Here is a 25,918-nt window from a genome sequence, read left to right on the forward strand (position 1 = left end):
GTTTGATTCAATTGCAGATTGCCTCCCCAAACCCCATGTTGGAAAACACGTCCATCATGTAGGTGTGCGATATCCTGTCAGAAGCCTTCTCCTGGTCCAGGCTGATGAGGCAGGTGTCCACCCTCCTGTCCCATACATAGGCAATCGTATCCCTGAGTAGCGCGAGGCTATCGGAGATCTTACTGCCGGGTATAGTACAGGTCTGATCAGGGTGGATCACCAACTCCAGAGCAGACTTGACTCGACTGGCTATGACTTTTGACAGAATCTTGTAGTCAGCATTAAGCAGTAAGATGGGCCGCCAATTTCTGATTTCTGCCCTCTTCCCCCTTCCGCTTGTAGATGAGGGTGATGATGCCTTTCCTCATGGATTCTGACATGCTGCCAGCCAGGATCATACTCTCGTATACTTCCAGCAGGTCTGGGCCGACCCAGTCCCACAGGGCCAAATACAACTCAACCGGTAAGTCATTGCTTCCGGGAGTTTTACTCATCCCGAAGGACTTGATGGCCTTTGTCAGCTTTTTCTCTCTCTCTCTTTTTCTCTCTCTCTCTTTTTTTCTCTCTCTCTCTTTTTTTCTCTCTCTCTCTCTTTTTCTCTCTCTCTCTCTTTTTCTCTCTCTCTCTCTTTTTCTCTCTCTCTCTTTTTTTCTCTCTCTCTCTCTCTCTCTTTTTTTCTCTCTCTCTCTCTCTCTCTCTTTTTTTCTCTCTCTCTCTCTCTCTCTTTTTTTCTCTCTCTCTCTCTCTCTCTTTTTTTCTCTCTCTCTCTCTCTCTTTTTTTCTCTCTCTCTCTCTCTCTTTTTTTCTCCTCTCTCTCTCTCTCTTTTTTTCTCCTCTTTTTCTCTCTCTCTCTTTTCTCCTTGATCGCCTCCCACCAGTGAACTGGAAACTCAAAGAGGGGTATCATGGTCCTCCAACCTTTGTAATCACTTTTGAGTTCCTTAACGTTCTCCTGGGGTTAGAAGTGCAGCATTGAGCTTCCATATCCCCCTGCCAACCCGCTGGTCATCCCGTAAGTGACAGTCAGCCAGTAAGAGGCAGTGGTCGGAGAAGAACACCGGCTTGACGTCGGTGGATCTGACCGTGACAGCATGGGACACAAACAGGAAGTCAATCCTGGAACAGACAGACCCATCCGTTCTTGACCATGTGTATCTACGCTGCCCTCCGTCTGCAAGTTTGCTGAAGACGTCGTGCAGTTTGGCATCTTTAACTGTTTCTATTAGAAATCTGGACGAAGCGTCCAGTTTGCTGTGATCTCTGCCGGATCATCCAGCTGCATCGATGATGCAGTTGAAGTCACCGCCTAGGATGACCGGCCTGGATGTCGCCAGCAGCAGTGGGAGCTGCTGGAAGACGGTCAGCCGCTCGCTGCATTGAACCGGGGCATACACGTTGATCAACCGCAGCAGAGCATTGTTGTTACATCTGCTATGAGGAGGTGACCGCCCACCACCTCCTTAACTTCGGAGATGGTGAAGTTACCTCCCCGCAGCAGAATACCCAGGCCGGAGGAACAGGAATCATTACCCCCTGACCAGATCGATGGCCCGTGGGACCATCATCGCGACCACTGCCTGTAGGTGCTGAGGTGTGGTATTCCACACTCCTTCAGAAACAGTAGGTCGGCTTTCACCTTAGCGAGGTAATCCAAGGTTGAAACACATCGCGTAGTGGATTTAATGCTACACACAATAATTGAAGCAATCCTTATACCCATTTTTTAAAAGTTAGTTGTTGCTTCCCATACCATTTGTCCTTGCTAGTCCCAGTCCTTCGGGATGTTCCTGCATACCCATAGTGTACGCAAGCTGTTTCACAATCGTTGGGCTCAGAAACTCCTCCTGGTTTTTCATGCAGGGTTTGTTCCACTGGGGTGACATTGGGGGGGTGGCGGGGCGGGTCTTGTAGGCAGCAAGGATTGGGCTTTCCTCTGCTGTTCCCCTTCCTCCTCGAAAACATCACTGCTCCCGGCTTCCCGGAGCTGAGGTGCGCCAGGCGTGTCGTTGCTCTCAATGTCCCGGAGCTGGGATGCGCTGGCCATGTCGCTAGGTTTGGCAGTTTGGGGCACACTGGGCCCATCACAGCTTCCAGTGCCCGAGCCTGGGGGGCTTTACCTTCCAGCTCCTTTGAGTTCTGCCCCCTCTTTTGAAGGTGCCATCGTTCCCACACTTACTCGTCCAGTGAAGAGGAGCTGCAATGGTCTGTCGCGGATGGTAGCCTCCTCTTGCCACTGGTTTGGGTGGTGGCCTGTTCTGCTTTTGGAGATTTTTTCTTTGTGGTTTTCCTTTGTACCATTTGCCACTGACCTGTTTGTCCATCTGCTGCCTCCTCCTCCATTGATTCTGTCTGTGGAGGAGGGGTTTCTGGGCACAGGGTAGGTGCTGGCTCGCTGGTTTCAGCTGCCTCCCCTTTCTTCTCCTTCTGAGTTAGACTTTCCTCGCTGCGGAGAAGGTTGCTGGTCTCCTTTCCAGCACCAGACTCCTTTGTCGTTCCTACTCCCGGCCTTTTCTTGGACCTTGCCGCCTGAGCATAACTGAGGCAGCGTTTGGGGCAGATTTTGTCGAGGTGGCCTGCCGCACCGCACAAGTTGCAGCACTTACTATGCTTACAGTCCTTGGTCTGATGGCCTTCCTTCTTGCAGTTCTTGCAGACAACCATGCTGCAGTTAGCTGCCAATGTGACCCGATTTGCCACAGGTGCGACAAACTCTGGGCTGCCCAGCGTAGACCAAGAAGCCTCGACTTCTCCCGATAGCGAAGCTGGAGAGAGGGTGGATAATGGCTCCATTGGCATCGACCTTCAAGGTCACCTTGACCTGCTGCTTGCTGGTCCAAATCCCAAATGGGTCCTTGACATCAGTGCTGCTGCCGGCCACCTTGATGTACCTGACGAGAAAGGTGAGTACATCGTTTGTCAACATTCCCCTTTAATGAGCTCATAAACCATCTTAATTGGCCCTCTAAATGGATTGGGCAGGATCACAGGCTCTGCCTCCCCCACCCTGGTGAAACTAGCTAGTGTCAAGAAACCAGCACAGTCTGATGTCAGTATTTCCAATCCCCATTTGGACCCCAAAATTCAGCCTGAGGTGACTTTTTCTTCAGTTAGAAAAAGCTTTGCTCTTATACAGTAGTTATAGTAATAAGGGAGCTGCTTTTGAGCGTGATTAACCAACATTATCATTGTATACAATTTGCATCACAATTAGTGATGCAAGTTAACAAGGTTATTTTTTTAAATAAAAAAAGCAAACCAAGCACTCGGGTGTATTTTAGATAGTTTAGAATTGAAAAGTAGACAAGTTATGATAAACTTGTATTGAACCTTGGTTAGACCACACCTGCAGTACTGCATATAATTCTGGTTGCCATATTATATAAAAACAGAGAGGCACAGGAGAAGGTGCACAAAAGATTTACAAGGATGATACCAAAAATGCATGGGTGTACGTATCAGGAAAGGATGAACAGTCTGGGTCTCTTTTCTCTTGGAGGGGGGGTGTGTGGAAAGAAGGCTGAGGGGTGACCTAATAGAGGTCTTTAAAATTTATGAAAAGGTTTTGATAGTGGATATGGAGAGAATGTTTCCACTTGTGGAGAAGAACATAACTATAAGATAGTCAGCAAGAAACCAAATAAGGAATTCAAAATAAGTTTCTTTCACCAAAGAGTGGTAAGAATGTGGAACCCACTACCATAAATGTATTTTGGGGGAGGCTAGGGAAATATAAGAAGTGAATAGACGGTTATGCTGGTAGTCAGATGAGGATAGATGGGAGGAGGCTCAAGTGGACCAGTTGGACTGAATGCTTTGTTTCTGCACTGTATATCATATCCTATGTAATGTAATCTTATGTAGCAATCTCAAAATATTGATGTATACTAGCAGATCTCCCTAGATATTGATTTAAGGTGGGTAGGAGATTTTGCAATGATAAGGATGCTATGTCAAGTTGTATTATCGGGTAAACTAACTTATCAGCATTTTTGGGGGGTAGATTTGGAAACGTGGATCAGGGGCTGGTAGTACTGGTATAGAACTGCAGTGTGTGTAGCAATTAGGCTCCAACTTCCTGTGTTCCTGTCCATTCGTCTCCATCCATGGCCTATATTCAATGACTTTTATTCCCACCATTACTTTTTCTCATCAGCCAGTTCATGTCTCTTTTTTCCTGCTTAAAATTAATGGACTGAAAATGATGAGAATGCACAATTGCTTGATCTGCACTCCTTTCTTAGTTGGGAGAGTGCAAATGGAAAATTTAATGTCGCATTAATGAGTTTGCTCATGTATGTAGTCTTGAATGAACATTGGTTTCCATAAACCAACAGACCTCAAACTGCTTAAGTTTTTTTTTAGATGGTTAGAAAAAGATTTTTTTAACTGAATTGTCGAAGCAATAAATGGTAATTCAGCCTCTTTTTAAAAAAAAAAAGTTCACATGGGCTGCTGTTCATCTAACGGTCATGAATTGTAATACTAGCCTTGGCTGAACTAAAAGCTTTTGACAGTCCACTCTCCCAATTTCTTTCAAGAATCTTTTGGTAAAAGCCTCACAGACTAAGGAGTACCCTTTTACTTTTGAACTACTGTTGATCCACAAATTGCAAGCTGGTAGTTTCTGCAAACTGCTCACGCTCAATATGCAGACATGATTTGAAAGCTGTCAGGTAGAACTATCCAGTTGAAGCCTTAGCTTTTGAGAGTGGTCGGAGCTTTGAAGAATAAATGATACTGAGAGCATTAAAAGACAATTCAATGGGTAATATTAGTCATCTTAAAGAAAAAACTTGCATTTACAAAGTACCTTTCACATCGTCAATGTCCAAAAGTAAATGAAGCACTTTTTGAAGTGCAGCCAAATTGCACTCATTGCAGCTCTTTTGATAGATCAGGTAGATGGTGCAGTCTGCTAATGAGCCATGCAAACCAGAAAGGTGCCAGGCTCAGTCCATGATCTAAATAGAGTTGGTTGATCTCAACTGGGGTAGCAGTGGAGATGCTACACATTGCTTTGACATCCCTGACCTTAGATATTGGGAAGTTATTCAAGTCCTGGCTCCTGAGAGCTATTCAGTAATTTCTAAACAAAGCCTGTGTACATGTCGTGAGGACAAATCAAACTCAACTGTAGTGCTCCATACAGTGTAATAGACGACCGATTCTCTGAGAGGAAGTAAAGCACTTGACTGAGATACCAGAAGGTGATTGGCACCCATGAAATGGTCTTAGAATTATGACGCAGGTGGGAGGGGTAAAAGTTAAGAGGGAGCAAGTGTAACATAACAAACTATTCTGAATGGGATAGCTGAGCTCCTTTTTCTCAAAAATTAAGGGGTGGGAAATTTTAAGCCCTCCCTCTCCAATCTCAATGAGCAGGAGAAGGTCTAGGAAGTGGTTAAATTGGTAAATCCAACTCCAAACAGCCATTTTAATCATGACGAGTTTGAGGGGTGGGGGGCAGTGTCTGAGTAACCTGCTCTGGAGCAGTGATTTATAATGGGGTAGAGTTTCTGCTTTGGACATTACCTGCAATTCACACAAGCCTTATATCTCCAGCGACCCGGGTTTGGTTCTGGGTACTGCCTGTGCAGAGTTTGCAAGTTCACCCTGTGATCACGTGGGTTTCTGTCGGGTGCTCTGGTTTCCTCCCACAGCCAAAGACTTGCATTGATAGGTAAATTGGCCATTGTAAATTGCCCCTAGTGTAGGTAGGTGGTAGGAGAATTGAGGGAAGGTGGGGATGTGGTAGGGAATATGGGATTAATGTAAGATTAGTATAAATGGGTGGTTGATGGTCGGCACAGACTCGGTGGGCCAAAGGGCCTGTTTCAGTGCTGTATCTCTTTATGACTCGATGACTCGCTCTATAAATTGCACCCATTTTGTTCTATACTACTCCCCAAACGGTCACTTGCTCAACTGCATTTGCATATTACTGCAAAGTCAGCCATGAAACTGCAATTGAGAAGCATTTTAAAATGCAAGTTTAAAAAAAAATTTGCTGTTAATTTTCCTTGATATATTTAAGAGTGGTAACCTGGTAAAGTTTGACTTTAGTACAGCTAAAATGGGTTTATCATTAAAATTAAAACACTTCAAATCTGTCAATCTGCCACCAGTCAGTAACTTAATTTTAAACTACTTTTCTACTGTAGTCAGCACCTTTTAGTAGATTTTAAAAAACATTCAAACCCTTTGAAAATGTATCTGTTGGTGTCCTTGGACCCAAAAGTTTTAGTTTAACTTTAGGAGCCTCTTTTGAAGGTTGCAAATGAGCGCAATCAGCAAAACTCCCAATGGTGATTAGGTGTCAGCGACCTCGATCTTAACCGTGTGTTTAGGGGTTAATGATGCAGTTGCTTACCTATTGGCCAGCTTAAATGTGGTAACTTCAGTTGCTAATTACATAAAGCTGAGCTGTAGATCGAATCCTGTAGAGATGTGCTCCTATAAGTTGTCATATGTTTGAACAAAAGAAAATATTTTTTTTACCTGAAGCCTGGTGAGAAAAATGTGAGCTAAGGTAAGGTCCAATGCACCTCCTGTCCAAATGGCCATTTTCCTCACTGGCCATCGTGTCTTCACTTGCAGGGCCATCTTCAGCTCTAGCATAAAGTGGCACTGGACTACCGCCATTCCGAAAGCAGAACACTCATTTTCTTTTCCCACTGATGAAACACTTAGAAGGAGCAGGTTGGGGAGCAGAATAACACACCATAGACGAAGGGGAAACACCGGCCACAACATTGAATGCAGCAGCATCATAGGCTGTGAGGATTAATAAAAGCTGTACTAGAATGTGTCCTGACAGTTCTTGCAGTAGGAACATTTATTTCAGATGGAGATTGATCACGTATGGGAAAGATTGCTATGCTTTGACAGCAAAAGATTCTTAATGAAAGGTTTGACAGTCAGATCCTGTCTGATGAATGTAATAGGCTGAATTACTCCAGCAGGTAATTTTCTTTCATAACCAGCCTTTTCTTCTTCAGATTCAGAAGCTTTCTTCTCCAGCATTAAACCCTGTTTGCTGCTGTTCTAGAGATCAATAATCCTGCAGCCTTGAGTGGGCTATGCTGGTTGAAGTCCCCCAATCAGTCCAAACAATGGGACTGCTCTTCCAGGATGCCAAGAGTTTGTTTTACTAGGACCTCTGTGAAGGTGTGGAACATGTTGTCCCATTCCTGAGTCCTTGGCTATGGATGCTGTACTGTTCTGATAGGCAAAAGCCATCTTGTTTGAAGTGCTAAAAGGCCACTGCCATTGACTGCCACAGGATTAATAAATCATGAGAGTTTCTGGGGAACTGTATATTCATGTGTGTGATTTATTTTGCTGTGGTCACAGACACATGTACAAAGATGGGAAAGTAATCCTTCCTATATTCAGGAGTTGCACTGGGGATAGAGCCACACAAGTGCAGTTAATGATGCCTGGCCCTTGTGTAAATCTTTGCTACACAGTACTATTGGAGGGATTTTTCTTTTCATTGACAGCTTTCCACAGGAAATGTGGAAATCGTGCATCAGTTAGTTAACTGTTACAATTCTAAACTGCGATGGAGGTTCCCCACACTCGCTCGGAAGGAGTCTGTAGGATAAAAATAGCTGTAATCTTGAGATCCACTGATGGAACCATCGTATGCAGAGCTCAGTGGTGGCTTTGACACTGAATTGGTTTCTTCAGACAGTAGCAGATAAAAGACCCTGGCCCTGTACACAAGAGTCTCAACATATTGTGTTTGCATGGAACATCTAAAGTACAATGTCATGTGTCTGTCATGGATCTGTTTGATCCTCTTTCTTCTCTTTCAAAATCTAAAAAGAGAAATACCCATAGCTGAATGTTCATGAGCTCTCAAATAGCTACAGTTGTACAAACAGTCAGTAAGTACAGTTTTAAGTAGCTATCAGAAAGGCACCAGTCATTTTCAATAAATGTCTTTGTTTCTGCAATGTTTTGATATTGTTGGAGAGTCAGTTGACAAGAGATACAGCAATGTACCTTTAAGAGCAAGAACACAACTGAATTGAGCAGACCTTCCTAGCAGTTCTCATTTAATACAAGTGCTAAGTGTATCCGGCATTGCTCTGAAACTCCACATTGCATTAAGAGAAACATTCGTCATTTAAATAAAGCTGCACTTTTAATGAACCTTGCACACAGATTGTGCACAGGCTGAAAGTGCTGCACTGCGGCAATTTACACACATTGGGCATAGACTAAGCTTCAGGTCTCCACATTCAATATTACAAGACTCCTGTGCTTGAATGACTGGCGCTTCAGGCATGCTGTATCGCATTATTGATTCCTATGTGAAACAGGAATGCATTTTAAAAGATAAAAAGATTTACTGAGGCTCAAAAGATTAAAAACCAGGAGCTTTAATTATTTCAGCAAGAACCCTGGTTAACCCATTCAACCCCATTATTTCACCTGTACCAGTGGATACAGGAACTCTCTGAACAAGACTAAAGTGCTTCATCTCTGGACCTTGAATGGACCCTGAAGAGCAGGCACAAGTGTAAATCTCAACTAGTCTCATGCGTCCTGGTCACAGCAGCAGATGCAGAGTGGATTCTGTGTGGTGGGGGGCAGGGAAACTAGAAAGACCAATCCCATTCTATCAGGTGTATAAGAGGATTGTTTTATGACAATTGTCAACAATTAGATTGTTGCTGGATATCCTGACAATGTGGAACTGTTATGGAAATCATTCAGTTTATTTTCAAAAGAAGAATTCTTCAAAGCAACTACATGAATTGCTACTCTAAAATAGGGTTGTCCAACCTTTTTGGGCTGAGGGCTGCATTGTAATTTTTACTCGGCCCAGGGGGCCGGTAAGCAAATTTCTAAAGATAAAGGCATTAAAAATGTATCTTACTAATAAAAATAACAATAAATGTGCATTTTTGTGAAGAAGCTTTAAATGAGAAGACTAATTTATTGACTAACATTCTCATCACTATATTGAAAACTGGAAAACTGATTTAGTGACATATCTGGCATTGTTTTTGCTTGCATAAGTAGTCAATCTCTGCCCGCACACTTGATGTAGCAATGTAGAGTATTCTGGATAGATGTCCACCTTTCAGGAGATACCTTGAACTCCCTTCCCCCTCTCCACGCACTCTGTGTGTATGTATCTCATACTCTCTTCCCTCCCCCACTCCCCTCTAGGACTAGGGGAAACAGATTGAAAGTTTTGTGCAAAAGATTCAAGGGAAATATGAGGAAGCAATTTTTTATGCAATGGGTGATAATGACTTGGAACTCACTACCCACAAAGTTGGTGGAAGTGGAGATGATCAATGACTTCAAAAGGAAGTTGAATGACCACCTGAGAGAAATAGAGTTACTATGGGGATTGTGCCGGGAGTGGACCTGACTGCATAGCTCTGTGGAGAGCTAGCATAAGCTCAATGGACAGAATGGCCTCCTTCTGTGCCATAAGTAAATGACTCTTTGACTCTCTCTCCCTTCTCTCTCCCCTCTCTCTCTCTTCCTGTCTCTGTCTATCTTTCTGTCTCCCTCTCCCCCCTCTCTCAATCTCCCTATTCCCCCCTCTCTGTCTCCCTCTCTCCCCTCCCTCTGTCCCTCTCCACTCCTCTCTCCACCCCATTTCTCCAGTGTGCCCCGCTCCCCACTCAGTGTTCCCCACAGTCTCTGTCCCCCCTGTCGCTCTATGACCCCCCACTTTGTTCCCAATCTGTCTCTCCCCCCTCTCTCCCTCTCTCTGTCCCCCTTTCTCTCTCTTCCTGTACCCCCCGTCTCTCTGCCTCGCTCTCTCTGTCACCCCCTCTTTCTCCCCCTCTTTCTCTCCCCCCCCTGTCTCCCCTCTCTGTCTCTGTCCCTGCCTCTCTCTCTCTCTCTCTCTCTCTCTGTCCCCCTCTCTTACTCCCCCTTCTCTCTCTCTGTTCACCCCTTTCCCTGTCCCTCCCCCTCTTTCTCCCACTCTATCTCAAACAGAGAGTGGAACGCTCTTTGAATGTTCTTTTAAAAAAGATCGCTGCCAGTTTCAGAGCTGACATAGAGAAGAATCGTTTCCCAACAGACTCGAGGTTCTCGGGTGAGTTCTGAGTTTTCTTTTTTTTAAATCCTGCCGGAAAACCTCGAGCCTGGTGGGAAATGACTGTTCCCAATATCAGCGGCTGTCACCTGTGAAACTGACAGCACAATAGTTTAAAAGCCGGACTGACAAAGGGAAATTTCTCATCTCCAGTCATAGTGAAGATGAAGAATGGACCCGGGAACAGTTTACACCTGCAGGCTGAATGGAAACATTTACATATGAATATACAAATTAGGAGCAGGAGTAGGTCACTCGACCCTTCGATAGGTTCATGGCTGAACTGATTACTCCACAATTCCACCTACCCCCGATAACCTTCCACCCCCTTGCTTATCAAGAATCTATCTAACTCTGCCTTTAAAATATTCAAAGACTCTGCTTCCACTGCCTTTTGAGCAAGAGAATTCCAAAGACTCACGACCCTCTGAGACAGAAAAGTTTTCCTCATCTCTGTCTTAAATGGGCGACCCCTTATTTTTAAACAGTGACCCCTAGTTCGAGATTCTCCCACAAGGGGAAACACCCTTTCCACTTCCATCCTAGAGATTAATTAATTCCAGGAGATTCCAGGACAATTCTGGAGGGTTGGAAAACCTAGCCAGCTCAAAAGACTTTTTTTTCAATACAAGTCTAGGTGTGATGGGGTCAGTTTCTGGGATGACTGCTAGTGTATATACTGCATTAGATTGATTGATATCTCTTAAATTAAAATAGAGCTGAAATTGAGCAAAATAAAAAGGCAATTAAGTTGCAACAAGTCTACAACTGCAGTCACCAGCTCATTCGACTGGGGTGATAGATTTATCCGGTCTTTTAATGTCAGAGTTAATTTTTCTTCAGCAATCAGTCTAAATCCTTTAAGTAGAATACCTAATGAAACTCCTGTTGAGATTGAGGCAAAAATGTTGGTGATAATTCTGTTATAGAGATGTACTGCAATTTCCATATATATTACAATCTGGAGCTGCTGTGATGGGAGTGCATGCTTAACCTTTTCTGTTGGTGTATGAGTAATTTACAGTGCATTTCATTGATTTTTCTGATATGATTGTTTCAACAGGATCCTCACATTCATTTCCGGAGATGTGGTTGACATTTTAGTGAGCATTCCAGACAAAGAAAACTAGTTAATTTCTTGTGCTTAGATAGGAACGATGGATGTATCTCTGACGGCAGATGTGAAAATGTTACTGAGAAAGTGCCTTTCTTAAAGGGTGATGCAAATCATTTTTAAAGGTGTATTCTTAATTTCCCAGCTCCCTTGGTTCAAAAATGTATAATCTTTTTGTCATTGGGAGTTGCTTAGGTGTTTTCAGCAGGACTGTTGATGTATAGCCCATGCAACCTCAGTGCCAAATACCTTGCTAAAAGGGTAATTGTTAATCATATGCCCAATACCCGCATTCATAATTTCCCTGAGAGTGTAAATTTCTGATAATAGGAGACACAGGTCTATGTATGGAAACTGCAATTTGTTGCGCACATGAATAAAGTGAACCATTAAGGAGCCCAAATTGTAACAACCACATCAAGAGGCTCCTGTTTCGTTTGTGTCTCCTCTGGTACATTTTCTCTTTTTTCCCACTGCATTTCCATTTTGCAAATTTTGGCAGCTCTTCCCTTGCCTATTGTCTCCATACAAAATCTGTCTGCTGTGATTCATTTCATCCAATTAAAATTCAAGTAGCCATTTTGATTTTTAAAGAAGTGATGTTTGGTTTTTTTTAAAGTCAGACTATGACACACAACAACCTTAAACAACCTTTTCCAACACTGATGTAACAGATCAATTCGTTGGATTTACCGCTTTCTGGCTTTGACAGGGTTAATAGCAGTAGATGATAAAATGTTAACAAAATAAGGTTGTCATGCTGATACGTCTATAGCCACTCATTTCACCTTCCTCAGAGGGAGGTATTTTTGTGCTGTAGGCGTGTGTCCTCTGGGACTGCTCTCAATGACAACTCAAGAAATCAACATTGTAACTCTATGGCAGCTGAAAGGTCAACACCCATTATTCCCAACCTTTATCCATCTGCTGGATCTGTAAACTGTGCAAAGGTTACGGGGAAACAAGAATGCTTTGCCAATATTCACCTACTTTAATGAAAGGTTTTGAAGGGTGACTGCCGTCAGACAGATAGCCCTGTTGCCATGTGAGGGCTCTTATACTGTGGTTGCTCCAAAGGTAACATGATGAATTCTAAAGTGAACCATGGTGAAATCAGAATTTCCCCATAACCTCTTCCCCTTAAAAAAAAATTGTTATTTAGTTATTCTGCTGGTACTGAATGCTGTTCAAAGTTAGTCCACTGCACATTCTCATAGGGTTCGATAGAATTCAGACGTTACTTAGTAATATATTGAAGATGAACACATTTTGTGTAACCGTGTTATGGTGCCAGTAGCTTGGAGTGACTTAAACATTTTGTTTCTCAGGAAAGGACATGTATACAGGAACATTATCTTTGAGTCTGGCCTAGGAGGACTTCAGACTGTCCAAAATGTAAGGCAAATAAAAATCATAACTGCAACATAAAGCATCACTGGTATTAATAGTGTGGAAATTCATGGGTGCAATGTGATTTCTACTCAGGTAGGAGCACTCAATCATCAAAAATAGTTCATCTCCTGTGGCATTGCTTATGCATTTGTATGGATTGGGCTCTGATCACTCCTCGCTGCTGGTAGTGGACAGTGTGTAGCAGGTTCTGATTGTTCAGACAGGCTCTACAATAATATGCCAGATATTCTCTTTAACAATATAGATAGACATTGACAGCTGACCTACACAAGGCTCCTTATTGCTCTTTTCTAGTAATCTTAACACTGGTCCTGACACTGCACAGTTCAGCTTCAACAACAATTTGCATTTATACGTCATTTCTCTCAAAAGAAAATATATCAGAATGTGAAAAGATAGATATACGAATGAAGAGGAGGTTAATCTGCGCTGTTGAGATGAACGCACAACAGGTAGTGTGGGAAAATTCCATAATTCATAACATCGAAAGCACCATAGAGGTAGAGGAAATAATTTGAAAAGACCCTGTCAATAATAGAGCTCAGAAAGGCCTTGTAATATCATAAGGTTATCTTGCTCTTCTCTCTCTTTGGCCTCCTTGTCTCGAGAGACAATGGGTAAGAGCCTAGAGGTGGTCAGTGGTTTGTGGAGCAGCACCTGGAGTGGCTAGAAAGACCAATTCTAGAGTGACAGACTCTTCCACAGGCGCTGCAGATAAAATTGGTTGTTGGGGCTGTTTCACAGTTGGCTCTCTCCTTGCACTTCTGTCTTTTTTCCTGCCAACTGCTAAGTCTCTTCGACTCGCCACTCTTTGGCCCTGCCTTTATGGCTGTCCGCCAGCTCTAGCGATCACTGGCAACTGACTCCCATGACTTGTGGTCAATGTCACAGGACTTCATGTCGCGTTTGCAGACCTCTTTAAAGCGGAGACATGGATGGCCGGTGGGTCTGATACCAGTGACAAGCTCACTGTACAATGTGTCCTTGGGGATCCTGCCATCTTCCATGCGGCTCACGTGGCCAAGCCATTCCAGACTGGCTCAGTAGGGTGTATATGCTGGGGATGTTGGCCACCTCGAGGACTTCTGTGTTGGAGATACGGTACTGCCACCTGATGCCAAGGATTTTCCGGAGGCAGCGAAAATGGAATGCGTTGAGACGTCGCTCTTGGCTGACATACGTTGTCCAGGCCTCGCTGCCGTAGAGCAAGGTAGTGAGGACACAGGCTTGAAACACTCAGACTTTTGTGTTCTGTGTCAGTGCGCCATTTTCCCACACCCTCTTAGCCAGTCTGGACATAGCAGCAGACGCCTTTCCCATGCATTTGTTGATTTCTGCATTGAGAGACAGGTTACTGGTGATAGTTGAGCCTAGGTAGGTGAACTCTTGAACCACTTCCAGAGCATAGTCACCGATATTGATGGATGGAGCATTTCTGACATCCTGTCCCATGATGTTCGTTTTCTGGAGGCTGATGGTTAGGCCGAATTTGTTGCAGGCAGCTGCAATCCTGTCGATGAGTCTCTGCAGACACTCTTCAGTGTGGGATGTTAATGCAGCATCGTCAGCAAAGAGGAGTTCCCTGATGAGGACTTTCCGTACTTTGGTCTTCGCTCTAAGATGGGCAAGGTTGAACAACCTGCTATCTGATCTTGTGTGGAGGAAAATTCCTTCTTCTGAAGACTTGAAAGCATGTGAGAGCAGCAAGGAGAAGAAGATCCCAAACAGTGTAGGTGTGAGAACACAGCCCTGTTTCATGCCACTCAGGATAGGAAAGGGGTCTGATGAGGTGTTGCTATGCTGAATTATGCCTTTCATAGTGTCATGGAATGAGGTGATGATACTTAGTAGCTTTGGTGGATATCCGATCTTTGCTAGTAGTCTGAAGAGACCATGTCTGCTGATGAGGTCAAAGGTTTTGGTGAGATCTATGAAAGCAACGTAGAGGGGCATCTGTTGTTCGCGGCATAAGGTTATAGAAGTATGATTATGTACATTGGTGGCCACGTTTATGTAGAGGGTGATGTTCAGGGAGGCAAAGAGTGCAGAGGCTGATGGTGACAGTGCAAGGGGAGTTCAGGGGGAAGTTGAAATCACTGAGAATGAATTGCTTAGTACCAAGACTGAATTATGCTATTACAGAGGAGAGATTGGTCAGATACCTTGCCAGCAGAGTAGGGTCATTAAACAATCAAGATTTTGAAGAAGAGATGCGTAGCTTGATAGAATGCAAGGCAACTGGACATGGAGAAAGTGCTGAAGGACTATGCAAATAGGTCAAGGTGAAATTTAACCCTACGTAATAATCTGGATAAAGCAGACATTTTGTAGGGCTATGTATAATGGATAGGCACTCAGTTAATTGATTGGGTGGGGCTGTAGGGGGGATGCTGGTAGGATCATGGGAAGTGTAGAGGAGGATGTGGAAGAGGTTGCAGATATTGAACTTGGAGCTCAGTAAACTGGATAAACAGATGGCTGATTGGAGAGAGATTACTTTCATCATCCAGAACATAGATCTTTCTCACTGTTGTGTAGTAATATAATATAACCCATTTTGTGATAGTAAATGTGTGTGTGTTATCAAGATAAATATACAAAAATGTTTGAGAGCTTCCCCTACTCCATGGAACTGCCACTTCAGACTTAAGTAGGAAACCATTCAGTTTACTTCAACAGTGGCCTAAATAGGTATTAACCAAAATTATTATCCTTTTTGTTCCTAAATGCTGATTTGGGAGAGTTTGAACAAGGAAAGTTCAATAAGAAAATACACAGCAGTATTAAAACAAAGCAAACTCTTAGCCTGCACAGGAAGACAGAAACCAAACAATCCTCTTAATAACTGGTTGTCACTAAAGAAAATGGAAATGTTGCATTTTCACTGCTGTGCAGCACACAAGCTGCAGGAATCCCCTCACCATAGGTGGTCCTAGTGCATCTGCATCACTGAAAAGGTTACACACAGGGTCTCTGAGCCACATAGACTGAAAATTATGAATGCATTAAAAACAATACAAGTTACAGGGCAGTCATTATACTTACCTTATCCTAAAGTATCACTTAATAATTATTTTATTTATTGACTGGATAACTGGAACTTTTTTAAATAATGAAGTCAAGCTGGTATACTTGGTTTAGAATATATTAATGAATTTGACAATCAGTACATTAACATCTTGTGGATATATCAAAAATGTAAATCATATTCCATTGAGTTGAACAATTCATTTCCTACCAGTTCATCCTGTTTAAACATCATTCTGTCACACTCACTTCCAGTGACCACATCTACTTATGTTGGAAGTTATAAAAGTCTTGATAACAAGTCTCACATATAAGTGTTGCACACAATAGCAGCTAGTAACTTCTCTACAGATTCACACCAAACATTACAGTGCACTTTTCCAGATCAAAGAGGGAAAACAAGATTCAAGACCTATGCTAACATATAACCTGCAGATAAGACAGCAGTGGAATGTTTAGATTTTCATGCGGGGATTATTTGATGGAGTCATTGTGACCAAGTGGGACATCCAGTTTCCCTCATATGGGCGCTATGTCTCAGAGAGTTAGAATGCAGAATTGGCAAGAGGTTGGCCACCATGTCGATATCAGCAGCATATACCTAAGGGCCTGGCTACAATGTTGAAAGAAATTCATTTTGCATTACCTGGTCTGCAAAGGAAGAAATCATACTCACATCTCTCATTGCTTCCACTCTGCATGGTATGACTGTTAACCACCTCCGTCTGATCTGACATTTCCTTGGGATCTTCCCGCATTTGCTAATTAGGCAGCAGGGAAGACTTTGCTGTGTTTACTGTTTCCTTTTCTACCTACTCTGAAAAGCTGCTTCCCTTAGCAACTCTAACTATCATGAAAGCTTGAAAGCCCTTTTACCAATGTCAGTTACTCACCTCCTAGTTTCCAGGCAGGAACAAACTGCTCATAACAAAGAGGAAGATTCCCTGAAACTCCAGACTCTATCCCTGTCTGAAGAGGCAGCACTAGAAACCTTGGGTAGAGAACATATAGGGAAGCTGGAAATTGAAGCTGGGGGCCTACTCCCAGATGTGTGGACAACTTGTCCATCTCCTTTTGCAGTCCTTACTCCCTCACAGCCTGACTCATTGCAACCAAATTTGCTAATAAACACAAACTCTGTCTGGCCCACTGCTGAAAATGAACCAAAGAAATTCTTACTATCCAAGCAATTTCCAAACCCTTGGGTCTCTTTCCTATTCCTAGGTGAGGCAGGTGACTTTGGCTTGGGATTTAGGGAGAATGATAAGGAAAGCCCTCCTTAAGATGCAGCATCAGTTAATCTTAACTTTTTAAGGACCTGCTTGGGAATATGCCCCCTGCAAAATTTAGCTTTTGAGGGGAGTGCACAATGGGATCCATAATGTACAATGAGCAGGAGAAGGTGGTGGTGGTGGCAGTGGAAGAGGAAGAAAAGGACTGAGATGTCTGGAGGCCCAACTCACATTCATTCTCTGAACAGGAAAAGGATGCCAACCTCAGAGGCCCAGATTTTAAAAGGAGAATGCTTTTGGCTATGAGAGATTGCTGGAGGCATTGGACTGTCTGTCTTGGAGCTTTCACCACATGTCAGCTAATGTGGAGAATTCTACACCCACACATGTGACATTCTAACGCAAAGAATCAACACTGCAGTTCACCATGGAGTATGGCATCACTCCATCAGAGAAGAGCACCCCATGAGCGAGCCTATGACACCAGTGATAGAATTTCTCACAGATGCTAATGCTATAAGCCATGTAGGCATGCTATCTCCTCTGTTTTAGACAGATCGTATAGATAGGTACTTCAGTCAGCTCCTTGAGTCTGCTCTCCTGCAGATCAGTCCATGTGTAATTGACAGTGGGATAGTTAAGAGCTTGGACACTGGATTCATCATCATATTATTTATTATGCTTAACCTTTTTATTTATACTATCTTTCATATGACAAAGACTAAAATTTCGCCATTTGTTTTTAAGTAGTGTTCTTAGAAGTTGCAGATAACTTATTATTCTTTGTCTCTCAAATTTCTAAAACTGCTCTTCGTTGGCAGAATTAGTTAAATGTCTTTGAGTGTCGCATTCTTATTAAACTATTTTTAGCTGATTAGCAATGCAAAACCAACACTGATCTAATCAGGAAGGAAAATCCACTCCTTAAAACTTTCCATATAGCACCAGGAATATCGAGAAATAGTTCATTCCGAGTAAAGTAAAATATATCACCTATTTAATTGAAAATTATTGTTTTTTTTGCTTTATTATCTGTATTTTATGTTTGTGATTATACTCCTCTATATTTCAGCCTACATTAACTGTACCATCCATAGAGAGTGTTTGAATAATTTGCATTGTCCATTTCCCCATCAAGGAAAGGAGATGCACATCCTGGTTTCTGGGTTGAATTCTGGGTGCCAAAGTAAAAGGATATTTGTTTCTAATCGGCAGTCTTTTAATTTACTTCATGTGGTACTGAGCAGTTTTTTGGATGCTCTGGATATTAAGATTGCAGGTTGGCAGAGAATTAAAGTTCAAGGGTCAGATTTTCAGAAAATTGTTCCATTGTTGTTATCATGGCTTTATCATAGCTTCATCTAGATGTGCTCCTTTCAGTCACTCCTTTCAGTAATTCCAATAGCAGTGTCAATACCTTTCTTATGTAATGACAAGAATGTACTAGCACCCAGACATATGTTATTCAAGTTGTAGTGGTCATAGCTTGAGGATATGACAAAGTAGAAAATTGGAAACTGTCTTCCTAACTGCTAAATAATGTGGAAAGCTAAAGTTTATTATATTATATCACTTTTCATGGCTTTAGGAAATACATTTTGTCAGGCTGGACAAGCCATATTTCAGAATAATGAGAGGAAAAGCAGAAAATGCTTGGAACAAACAGCAGATCTTTCAGAGTCTAAAAAAGAATGGTATGTTAATATTTTGCATGTAACCCTAAAGTGTTAATTGCCACTCTAAGAAACGATCATGAGAACATAAGTTAACATAAGAAATGGGGCGGCACAGTGGCGCAGTGGTTAGCACCGCAGCCTCACAGCTCCAGCGACCCGGGTTCAATTCCGGGTACTGCCTGTGTGGAGTTTGTAAGTTCTCCCTGTGTCTGCGTGGGTTTCCTCCGGGTGCTCCGGTTTCCTCCCACATGCCAAAGACTTGCAGGTTGATAGGTTAATTGGCCATTATAAATTGCCCCTAGTATAGGTAGGTGGTAGGGGAAATATAGGGATAGGTGGGGATGTGGTAGGAATATGGGATTAGTGTTCTTTTGGGCCTCCTTATCTCGAGAGACAATGGATACGCGCCTGGAGGTGGTCAGTGGTTTGTGAAGCAGCGCCTGGAGTGGCTATAAAGACCAATTCTGGAGTGACAGGCTCTTCCACAGGTGCTGCAGAGAAATTTGTTTGTCGGGGCTGTTGCACAGTTGGCTCTCCCCTTGCGCCTCTGTCTTTTTCCTGCCAACTACTAAGTCTCTTCGACTCGCCACAATTTAGCCCTGTCTTTATGGCTGCCCGCCAGCTCTGGCGAATGCTGGCAACTGACAGGTGGGGATGTGGTAGGAATATGGGATTAGTGTAGGATTAGTATAAATGGGTGCTTGATGGTCGGCACAGACTCGGTGGGCCGAAGGGCCTGTTTCAGTGCTGTATCTCTAGACTAAACTAAATAGGTACAGGGGTGGGCCATATGGCCCCTTGAACCTGCTCCACCATTTAATAACATTTTTAAAGCTAAGGTAGATATCTTTTTGAACAATAAAGGAATTAAGGGATACGGTGAGAGCGCGGGTAAGTGGATCTGAGTCCACGAAAAGATCAGCCATGATCTTATTGAATGGCGGAGCAGGCTCGAGGCGCCGGACGGCCTACTCCTGCTCCTAGTTTTTATGATCTTATGATAGTAAGATCATGGCTGATCTTCTGCACCTCCATTGTCCTGCCTATCTCCATATCCCTTAATGTTTTACGCATTAGGAATCTTTTTTTTCTGTTTTACGCATTAGGAATCATGCGGCAGTATGTGATAGATCTCGTAACTTTAGTTGCCATTACCTAGATATTGGAAGGAAAAGGGAAATTTGGGTTCATTACAGATGCATGACCTGCTTATAGGAATGGCCTGTTACACTAAGCCCAAAGAGCAAGTTAACATAAAAACCCATAAGTATGTAACACGCCACTTGAAAATAAAATTACATAACAGCTGAAAACCAGTTTTATATTGATGCTGCTGCTAATTTCTGATACTTTATGGATGCAAAATTTCATTTTAATTTTCATTTCCAAAGAATTCTTCAAGAGCATCAGGTTGAACAGGATTATTGAAAAAACAGTGATAAGTTTCTGAAATGTGGCAGCTATTAACATGACACCTTTTTAACATGAAGTGTCAGCTGTGGCTTAGTTGGCAGCACTCTCGCCTCTGAGTCACAAGCATCTGGATTCAAGACCCACTCCTTGAGTATAAAAATCAAGGCCAACACTCCAGTGCAGTACTGAGGGAATACTGCATTGTTGAAGATTATACCTTTCGGATGAGACATTAAACCAAGGCCCCATCTGTTTGCTTGGGTGGGTGTAAATGATCCCAGGATACTATTTTGAAGAAGAGCAGGGGAGTTATCCACAATGTCCTGGCCAATATTTATCCATGATTTTCCTTTAAACACAAGAGGTAAAGGTGTCTATGGTGCGGAGCTAGAGACAGCCTGGGTAGACATGGCTGTTTGTTAGACAAGATGTTACCTTGTGTTGGATCTTAATATGTGTTTATTGGTAATGCATTTAGTACCGTCTTTTACCGCCTCACAGAACATTGTGATCCACTTGGCAAAATGAGAAACCAATTAAGAATTGGTGCAAATCTGCTTTGAAACATCAAATGCAAGTTTTCTGGGGTGTTAATTTGCATAATTATTCCCAGCACCAGTAAGTTGGTGCAAGCTCAGGGGGGTCTTTCAGAGTAAAATTAAGTTAAATTTAAACAGATGAAGACACTTAGAGAAGTGAACCATAACAGGGATCAAAATTCACAAAGCCTAAAACAACATCTCAACACAGTGGTGCAGTGGTTAGCACCGCAGTTTCACAGCTCCAGGGACCCGGGTTCAATTCTGGGTACTGCCTGTGCAGAGTTTGCAAGTTCTCCCTGTGACCGTGTGGGTTTTTGTCGGGTGCTCCGGTTTCCTCCCACCACCAAAGACTTGCAGGTGATAGGTAAATTGGCCATTGTAAATTGCCCCTACTGCAGGTAGGTGGTAGGGAATATGGGATTACTGCAGGGTTAGTATAAATGGGTGGTTCTTGGTCGACACAGACTCGGTGGGCCGAAGGGCCTGTTTCAGTGCTGTATCTCTAAAATAAAAAATAATAAACATCATAGCCTTTGCTAAAGGTGCAGGGAATCAATAAAGTGCATGAATGAGTCTGTAGACAAGTGGTTGAGCAGCCCAACACAGGATTATTTCCATAGGTCACTACTGCAGCATGCCTGCAAGGAAAGGCAACCAAGTTGAATGTGTCTGTTGTCCATTACTGTTCTACATGTGCCAACTCAGTGGTGCATGGTAGCTCCAGCTGTCCTTGCAGCAGATCACATAGGTGTGGACCTGTCTGCCACTAACTGAAAATTGCAAGTGTCACCTCATTATATAAGAAAGGAGGAAGATAGAAACCAGGAGCTGAATTTAATTTCTGTGGTGGGATCCTGGCGATGGGCCGGAAGGGGGTGGCAACCCTGCCTCAGCTGTTTGTCAGACTCCCTGCTGAATTCAACGGCAGCAGGCAATTAGCTGACCGCTGTCGAGGATGCTATCCACTTTAAGAGACAAGATCCTGGCCCAAGAGCTGCCGGCCAATCTGTGACCACTGCCGGTACTGCAGGAGGCCCAGAGCAGCAGACATGAAGAAAGCCCTAGAAGACAGGCGAGTGGGGTTGAGCTCACTGGAGCCACTCAGGCAGGCCCCATTGAAGAGCGGGGTGGGGTCATTAGTAATGGCGCGGTCGGGTCTTTCATCACGTGTTGCCACTCCTGCTGACGGGGACCCTCTGTGGCCCACAGGGTGCCGATCAGGACAACCCCACTGCCAGTGCCCCCAGCCCACAGGAAGGCTACCTGTTTTTACTGGCAGCCTCCCCACATGGTGGAGGTCCCCTCCCCCCTGCCAATGGTAAAATGTCAGCAGTGGTGGGAAGAGGCTCTTTAAGCTGCCCTTAATTGGTCACTGAAGGGCAATTTGCATTTGGACAGGAAGGTCATCCTCGACCTTCCCCGACGCCGGTAAAATGCCATGGCGGCGGGAAGGTGAGAGGCACTCCACCCCTCTCCACCCACCGCCTTCCCTCACCATTTTATACTCCCCTCTGCTTCCCAACCCATCCCTAGAGGGCTGGTAAACGTGGCCCACGTATCTACAGACTAGTCATTTTAGTAAATTGTGGGTAAGTTACTGGAATCTATCATCAGGGACAGTGACTGAGTACAAGTATGAGCTGATGAAAGAGAGTCAGCATGGACTTGTGAAAGGTAGGTTATGTCTAACTAATCTAGTTGAATATTTTGAGGAGGTATCTGATATGGTGAACAGGGTAGTTTCTATGGATGTTGTTTATATGGACTTCCAGAGGGGATTTGCTAATTTTTTGCACAGAAATTATTAGCAAAAATGAGAGTGCGTGGAATTGGAGTTAACCTTGTAACATTGCTTGGTAATTAATTGATTGGGAGGTAGGAGGCAGAGTATGGATAAAGGGATTCTGCTCTGATTGGTGGGATGTGACAAGTCATATTCCCTTAGGATCTCTACTGTGAACTCAGCTTTTCACTATATATATTAACGACTTAGGTGAGGGAATAGAGAGTGGTATATCCAAGTTTGTAGATGACACTTTGTTAAGAAGCAGAGTAAGTTGTAGATGGAAGCAGGAAGTTACAAAAGGATATAGACAAATTAAGAGAATGGACAAAACTGTGGCAAATGGAAGTGTGAGGTCATTCACTTTGGCTCCAAGAAAGACAAATCAGAATACTTTCTTAATGGGCAGAAGTATGGGAACTGTGTGTTGTGTAATTGCCTTTAAGAGTAAAGTACATTTAAGATCTTAGTATGCTAATGAGATAAGTGTCAGAAAGTAGTCAGGTCATGCCAGTCTCACTCTGCTACTGTAACACCAAGGAGCAAGTTCTGTAAATAATTAGCTCTGTGCTGTATATATTAGTTATCTGTTTAATAAATCTGTTTTGTGATCTTCAATCAACCTGAACTCCACATATCTCATTTATTTTGCATCAGACAACATAAAAATAAGCTTCTCATTGTACTGTGGAGGAACAAAGACATTTTGGGAACGAGGTACACAAATCACTAAATGCTAGTGCACAGGTACAAAACATAATCAAATAGGCTAATGGAATGTTAGCCTTTATCTCAAGGGGGCTGGGATATGAAGCGGATGAAGTGATGCTTCAGTTGTATAGTGCCTTGGTCAGACCTCACCTGGAGTACCGTGTTCAGTTTTGAGCAATGTACTTCAGAAAGGATATATTGACCTTTGAAGGGATACAGTATAGCTCCCCCAGCCACACCTGCTCTTTGTTTTCTCAATGAAATTGATCCGGATGAAACTGACGAGCACAGCTGCCGATACTTTAATCTCCGATCCTGCTGTCTTCACAGTCCAGAGTGTCTGCAGCCACGGCATGCGGTAAGTCCATTGAGGTGAAGAAGGAGCTGCGGGACCCGAGAGAAGTCCTGTGAAAAGGTGCCCCGAACACCCAAAACATCCACGAACGGCCCCCCCCGGCCGCAACTTCAAAGCGCCCGCGGGAGATGGCTCGGAGAGCATCTGCAGCGCACTGTCGGCAATGCTGCATGCCTTTATTTAAACCACTGCAAAAAAAAACCCTTAGCAAATGTAATCACCTCTAAGTCTGCCAAATGATGCTTCACCTCCCGAAGGACGTGGATGAGCTTTCCGGACGTCGATGGTGGGCACTGAGGGAATGGCTTATTACCTGCACCAGATTCAACCCCCCCTCCCCCCACCTTTACCCCCCTTCCACCCACCCCCACCCCCGTCCCCTTCCCTGCTCCACCCTCTCAGCTCACCCCCTCACAACCCCGTCCCAGCCCGCCCCCCCCTCGCACCATCTTCACCCCGCACCCCCTTCCCCTGCACCCCCACCCAACCCCCTCCCTCTACCCCTCCCCCTTGCATCCCCTCCTCCCACCGGCACCATCCTACACCTGTGTAGGGGCCCCAACAACCCCACTGCCTTGTGGGCGTCTTGGGAGAGACCAAGGCTAAGGGAGTAAACCCTAACAGAAAATCCGGAGCGGAACCCCGTAGGCGGTCATGTGTCACCTTTGGCATGTTTCCGGCAGTTCCTGCAGCCATACTGGTGCCAAACGTCGTGTCCTGCACTCCTTTGGACCCCACCAGAAAGGCCGAGAGGGGGGTTTTGACGACTGGGCAACTCTCAACCTCCATAAATTTGCCCAGGCATGCGCCATGGAGAGGTCACTCCATAGTTGCCTCACAGCGACTGAAACAACACGGAAGGCAGCAGTTACGGGTTATAAGTCCAGATAAATTGGCGTAGAAACTGGGCGCCACGGGTTGCCTTTGTCGGTGGGAGAGGTCATTGCACCTCACTGGACAGCTACCGCCCGCCTCAAACCGGGCAGCCCCCGGTCAATAAGGTTCTGTCCCGCCACAGTCTGCCTGCTTCAATGGGTGCTTGGAGCTCAGGGTCATTGCCCGAAAGGTGGACTGATACACCGCACCAAACAACATGAAAAAAGGAAAGAAGGTACCAGCCCTTCGCTTTGCAAGCTGGAACGTCAGAACTATGTGTCCTGGCCTGTCGGAAGACCTTACACAAATCAACGATTCTCGGAAGACCGCCATCATTAACAACGAGCTCAGTAGACTCAATGTGGACATTGCAGCACTTCAGGAGACTCGCCTCCCCGCGAGTGGCTCTCTAGCAGAGCAAGACTACACCTTCTTCTGGCAGGGCAGGGATCCTGAAGAACCAAGACAGCATGGAGTGGGCTTCGCCATCAGAAACTCCTTGCTCAGCATGATAGAGCCTCCCTCAAATGGCTCGGAACGCATACTGTCCATCCGACTGCTCACTACCTCTGGTCCAGTACACCTACTCAGCATCTATGCTCCAACACTCTGTTCCGCACCTGAAGCTAAAGACCAGTTCTATGAACAACTCCATAACATCATTAGCAGCATCCCCAACACCGAACACCTATTCCTGCTGGGGGACTTTAATGCCAGGGTTGGGGCCGACCATGACTCATGGCCCTCCTGCCTTGGGCGCTATGGCGTTGGAAGGATGAATGAGAACGGGCAGAGACTGCTTGAGTTGTGTACCTATCATAACCTCTGCATCACCAACTCGTTCTTTCACACTAAACCCTGTCACCAGGTTTCATGGAGGCACCCAAGATCACGTCGTTGGCACCAGCTAGACCTCATTGTCACAAGGCGAGCCGCCTTAAACAGTGTTCAAATCACACGCAGCTTCCACAGTGCGGACTGCGACACCGACCACTCCCTGGTGTGCAGCAAGGTTAGACTCAGACCAAAGAAGTTGCATCATTCCAAGCAGAAGGGCCACCCGCGCATCAACACGAGCAGAATTTCTCACCCACAGCTGTTACAAAAATTTCTAAATTCACTTGTAACAGCCCTTCAAAACACTCCCACAGGGGATGCTGAGACCAAGTGGGCCCACATCAGAGACGCCATCTATGAGTCAGCTTTGACCACCTACGGCAAAAGTGCGAAGAGAAATGTAGACTGGTTTCAATCTCATAATGAAGAGCTGGAACCTGTCATAGCCGCTAAGCGCATTGCACTTTTGAACTACAAGAACGCCCCCAGCGATTTAACATCCGCAGCACTTAAAGCAGCCAGAAGTACTGCACAAAGAACAGCTAGGCGTTGCGCAAACGACTACTGGCAACACCTATGCAGTCATATTCAGCTGGCCTCAGACACCGGAAACATCAGAGGAATGTATGATGGCATGAAGAGAGCTCTTGGGCCAACCATCAAGAAGATCACCCCCCTCAAATCTAAATCGGGGGACATAATCACTGACCAACGCAAACAGATGGACCGCTGGGTTGAGCACTACCTAGAACTGTACTCCAGGGAGAATGCTGTCACTGAGACTGCCCTCAATGCAGCCCAGCCTCTACCAGTCATGGATGAGCTGGACATACAGCCAACCAAATCGGAACTCAGTGATGCCAT

General features: G+C 44.4%; 1 protein-coding gene across 3 annotated transcripts in view; it reads left to right on the forward strand.

Moving 5' to 3' along the window:
* Positions 1 to 25,918, forward strand: part of LOC137347159 (ribonucleotide reductase M2 polypeptide) — a 61,794-nt gene that overhangs the window by 15,908 nt on the left and 19,968 nt on the right. Inside the window, exon 10 of one of the 3 annotated variants that reach the window (XR_010968879.1) lies at positions 11,139 to 11,748. The exons of 1 other annotated variant lie outside the window; for it this stretch is intronic. Coding sequence is in view for 1 of the 2 variants with exons in the window: in XM_068011323.1 (XP_067867424.1) it covers positions 11,139 to 11,171 (33 nt within the window). In the remaining variant the exon portion in view is untranslated. Of the gene's footprint in view, positions 1 to 11,138; positions 11,753 to 25,918 lie in introns of those variants that run through there. One more of the 3 variants, XM_068011323.1, reaches the window with a different exon arrangement.

Source organism: Heterodontus francisci, chromosome 31 (genome assembly GCF_036365525.1).
Source record: "Heterodontus francisci isolate sHetFra1 chromosome 31, sHetFra1.hap1, whole genome shotgun sequence".
Lineage (NCBI taxonomy): Eukaryota > Metazoa > Chordata > Chondrichthyes > Heterodontiformes > Heterodontidae > Heterodontus > Heterodontus francisci.